Source organism: Mustela nigripes, unplaced genomic scaffold, assembly GCF_022355385.1.
Source record: "Mustela nigripes isolate SB6536 unplaced genomic scaffold, MUSNIG.SB6536 HiC_scaffold_148, whole genome shotgun sequence".
NCBI classification, from domain to species: Eukaryota; Metazoa; Chordata; class Mammalia; order Carnivora; family Mustelidae; genus Mustela; species Mustela nigripes.
In genome coordinates this window covers 10,837,454-10,842,047 of record NW_026739562.1, presented here as the reverse complement: position 1 = coordinate 10,842,047, position 4,594 = coordinate 10,837,454, and the positions used below count along the sequence as shown (strand labels likewise).

The 4,594-nt window shown below is 35.0% G+C and overlaps 1 protein-coding gene across 1 annotated transcript; it reads right to left on the bottom strand.

The window, feature by feature from the left end:
* Window positions 1–3,984: 3,984 nt before the first annotated feature.
* LOC132008508 (olfactory receptor 4A47-like) lies at window positions 3,985–4,587 on the bottom strand (the record flags this gene model as incomplete). The annotated part of the gene is made up of 1 exon (XM_059387149.1): window positions 3,985–4,587. A coding segment is annotated over one exon (603 nt), but the record flags the coding sequence as incomplete, so codon positions are not given.
* Window positions 4,588–4,594: the final 7 nt, after the last annotated feature.

The following is a 4,594-nucleotide window of genomic DNA, read 5'->3' as shown; positions in this document are numbered from 1 at the left end:
TGGAAACGTTTACAAATGTTTAAAAATTTACTGAGACATTTATCAAGACTTCACAGTACATGTCTCATTCTGGATGGGAAAACAAGATATGAAAAATGCCATTTTCCTCAAAATCAATGTGGAGGGTCATGAAATTCTAAATATAGATTTATGGGAAGGTTTCAAACTTCACAAAATAATCCTAAGGTTTATCAGGAAAAATAAATATTTAGAAATTGCAAGAGACTTGAAAAGGCTGAGTAATTAAGGGAGATTAGTCCTACAAAATAAAATATACCTTAAAATCCTTGACTACTGACATAGAATGATAGTGGTAGGGAAATACACCAAAGGAAAAGGAGGAAGGGGAAGAGGAGCAGGAGGAGGAGGAGGGGGAGGGAGCAGCATAGGAGGAGGGGAAATTGACCACAAATCCAAAACACTAATTGTATAAAATTTAACATATTAAATAGAAAATTTTAAATTATCACTAAAAATTAATAATAACCTTGAAAGATTATTTTTCCTGTTTAAGGAAAACAGGCTTAGATTTGTACTTATTGCAAACAAAAATAAATCCTAGGTCACATAAAAGAAAAAAATTTTGGAGAGTTATATTTATTTTTTAAAAAGATGATGAAATTTATAAATCGACCAAATGAAAGTCAATGAAATTTTCCAAGAGTGATGGGATAGAAGAAATCAGAAGTTAAAGAATATGGGAACATCATTATAGAAAAACCCCCATAATTACAACATAAATAAGATAAATGTTTTGAGCAAATATCAAAGAAGACTATTGTAGCAAATGCACATATTTAATGTAGAAATAGTTCTTGAAAATTCATCAGTAAAAACTCTTCAAGAGATCAAGAATACAAGAATGCAAGTAACTGATCAAAGTTCATGGAGTGGATTCTATGTCACACATTGTGCAAATACAGAGTATAAGACAGTTGAGTAATTTTTCATGGCTTAAAGGAACTTATAGAATAATTAACATAAATAATTAATCAAGATTTTTATCTTATCACTTGAAATAATGGCACAAATTTGGAAATTAACTAAATGTCTAAGTCCATTTGGGTCACTTTAAGAGAATACCACAGACTGATTGGCTTCAACAAAAGTCATTTATTTCTCACAGTTCTGGGGTCTGGGAAGTCCAAGATTAGGACACTTACAGATTCCATATCTGGTGAGAGCTTGTATCCTAGTTCATAGATAACTGTCTTCACTGTGTCCTCGCATTGGAGAAAAAGTAAGTGGGGTCTCTGGTTTCTCTCTCTCTCTCTCTTAGGTAATTCATGTTGCTCTTATTTAGAATAAGAATGAATCATACAGTTCCTTAACAGTGAATTTGTTTTATCATTCATAGTATATGCTTAAATTGAAATTACTGTAGATTTTTCTCTTTTTTTTCATTTTGCTTAATTTCTTTTCAGTGTTCCAGAAGTTATTGTTTATGCACCACACCCAGAGCTCCATGCAATATGTGCCCTCCATAGTACCCACCACCAGGCTCACCCAACTCCCCATCCTCCCCTCCAAAACCCTCAGTTTGTTTCTCAGAGTCCACGGTCTCTTATTTTTGTCTCCATCCACCCTGATTTCCCCCAACTCCCTTCTCTCCTCCTGATGTCCTTCATCTTATTCCTTATGCTCCGTAAGTAAGTGAAACCATATGATAATTGACTCTTTCTGCTTGACTTATTTCACTTGGTATAATTTCTTCCAGTCCTGTCCATGTTGATACAAAAGTTGAGTATTCATCCTTTCTGATGGAGGCATAATACTCCATTGTATATATGGACCATATATTATTTATCCATTCATCTTTTGAAGGGTTTCTTGGCTCTTTCCACAGTTTAGTGACTATGACCATTACTCCTATGAACACTGGGGTACAGATGGCCTTTCTATTCACTACATCTGTATCTTTGGGGTAAATATCCAGTAGTGCAATTGCAGGGTCATAGGGTAGCTCTATTTTTAGTTTTTTGAGTAATCTCCACACTGTTTTCCAAAGTGGCTGCACCAAGTGGCATTCCCACCAACAATGTAAGAGGGTTCCCTTTCTCCACATCCTCTCCAACACTTGTTGTTTACTGCTTTGTAATTTTTGGCCATTCTAACTGGTGTAAGGTGGTATCTCAATGTGGTTTTGACTTGAATCTCCCTGATGGCTAATGATGAACATTTTTTCATGTGTCTGCTAGCCATTTGTATGTCTTCTTTGGAGAAGTGTCTATTTATATTTTCTGCCCATTTTTGGACAGGGCATCAGACCCGTCTTGGATCTTAGATATCAGCCCGTTGTATGTAGTGTCATTTGTGAATATCTTCTCCCAGTCCATGGGTTGCCTCTTTGTTTTGTTGACTGGTGTCTCTTTTTAAAGACAGTAGTTACATTTATGAGCACTCAAACTTCATGACCTAATCAGCTCCCAAACACCCCACCTCCAAATATCATGTATTATAAAGAATTTAATGAATTTTGGAGGGAACACAAATATTCAGTCTATAGCAACATCCAAAAGTAGATGACCTAATGATATAACTTCTGTTTACTATTAATGATAGTGTCCTATTTGGTAAGACTTTGAGGTGACAAAAGAAATCTCCATGTAGTAATAATTGATATAAATTGGGCTATAAAGTTTTTCATACACTGTGACTTACCAGTGAAAAGGCTCTATTCCCCATAGCCAGGACACCCCATGAATCCAGACTAAATAAGGGAGGCAGAAACATGAATTTCTTTGATCACATGCTTCCTACACTATTAGAGCCATATTACATTTTTCTTTCAAATCTCATTCAGAGAGAGGGAGACTTATGAAAGAGATATCTGTTAAAGAAATCAATATATATATTATGACCTCTTTATTACTCAATAATCTGCATTCCATTAAGAGAAGAGGTAAAAGTGGCATGCCATATTGTCAACATTTTTTTAAAGATTTTTATTTATTTATTTGACAGATCACAAATAGGGGAAGAGGCGGGCAGAGAGAGAGAGGAGGAAGAAGGTTCTCTACTGGGTGTAGAGCCCGATGCCAGGCACCCCTGTCAACATCTTTCTTACAAATGATATCACCTAAAATATCTGGTGTCAGGTTCTGTATTGCATACTTGAATCTCATGAAGTATGGATTATGTTAATTCCACATATAAAAGGAAGGGCCAAGGTCCCTAAAGAAAGTGATGAAGCACTATAAGCAAAAGTAGAGATGGAGATACTTTAAAATGGCAGAGATATTATCCAATGTTTTAAGCTATAAGGGAAGATTAATGGATCATCTCAATGAAAATACAACACCGAACAAAGCTTCTCCACATGAAGAAATAAAAGGATTCCCTAATTAGAAAAATAAATAAATCTTACTTATCATATCTAAGCCTTTTGTTTGGATATTTTTCTTGCCTTAACTTCTTTAACATTAATATTACAATTTGGAAGCAGAATTCCTTTTCAATCCTATTAGCTAAGTAATATAAACTAAATTATATACTTAAACATCTTGCAGTTATAAAAATAAGTTATATACTTCGAGTATTAAGAATGAGTTGTCTTTGTATTGGAGGAGTGAACCAAGTGTTTATGTTCCATTTCTTAAAATGTTTCCCTGAAATATATAATGATCACTATTAATTCTGAAAAAGAACAATTGAACAAAAGAGAAGCCCATGAAAATTGTCCAGTAATGAAAATAAAGATACAAAACTAATTTTAGCATAACTCATCACATGGAACACAAACATATAGCTTCAAAAAAAAAAAAAAAAACAAAAAACGTTTAATGCCCAAAAGCCACAAACCTACTTAACTAACAATTTATGAAAATCTTAGAAATCATTTTTGATCATTATAATATTTACACCTTAAATGCTTTCATCATACCCAAGTTCATTAAATCTGAGGAGAAATTCATTACAAATTAATAATCCTTTCCTGGGTGGAGTTACTCTTCATTGAAAAAAGGTGATAATTTCTCTTCAGCATCATTTTCTTCTCTTCCACAGCTTTTTCATAGCATTTTTCATCTCTCCATTTCTCAGAGTATAGATCAGAGGGTTTAACATAGGGGTGATAACTGTGTAAAATACAGTCAAGGATTTATCAATGGGTAAAGGAGAAGGAGGTCTCACATATGTAAAAATGCAAGGGACAAAGAAGAGAACCACCACTGTAATGTGAGAGCCACAAGTGGATAAGGCTTTGCGCCTCCCTTCCTGACTGTGGGTCTTCAGAGATTGCAGAATGACCCCATAGGAAATGAGTAAGACCGTAAAGATGACCACACAGATTGCCCCATCATTGGCAACTATAATGAAGCCAATAACATAGGTGTCAGTGCAGGCAAGTTTTAATAACGGATACATGTCACACATAAAATGGTCAATGACATTGGGACCACAGAAGGGAAGATTATAAGCAAAGAGAAGTTGAACAACAGCATGCAGAAATCCTCCAACCCAGGCCAACAGCAACAACAGAACACACACCCGTTGATTCATGATTGTCAAATAATGCAAAGGTTTGCAGATGGCCACATAGCGGTCATAGGCCATGACCACCAGGAGCAAAATCTCAGCACCACCAAATAAGTGC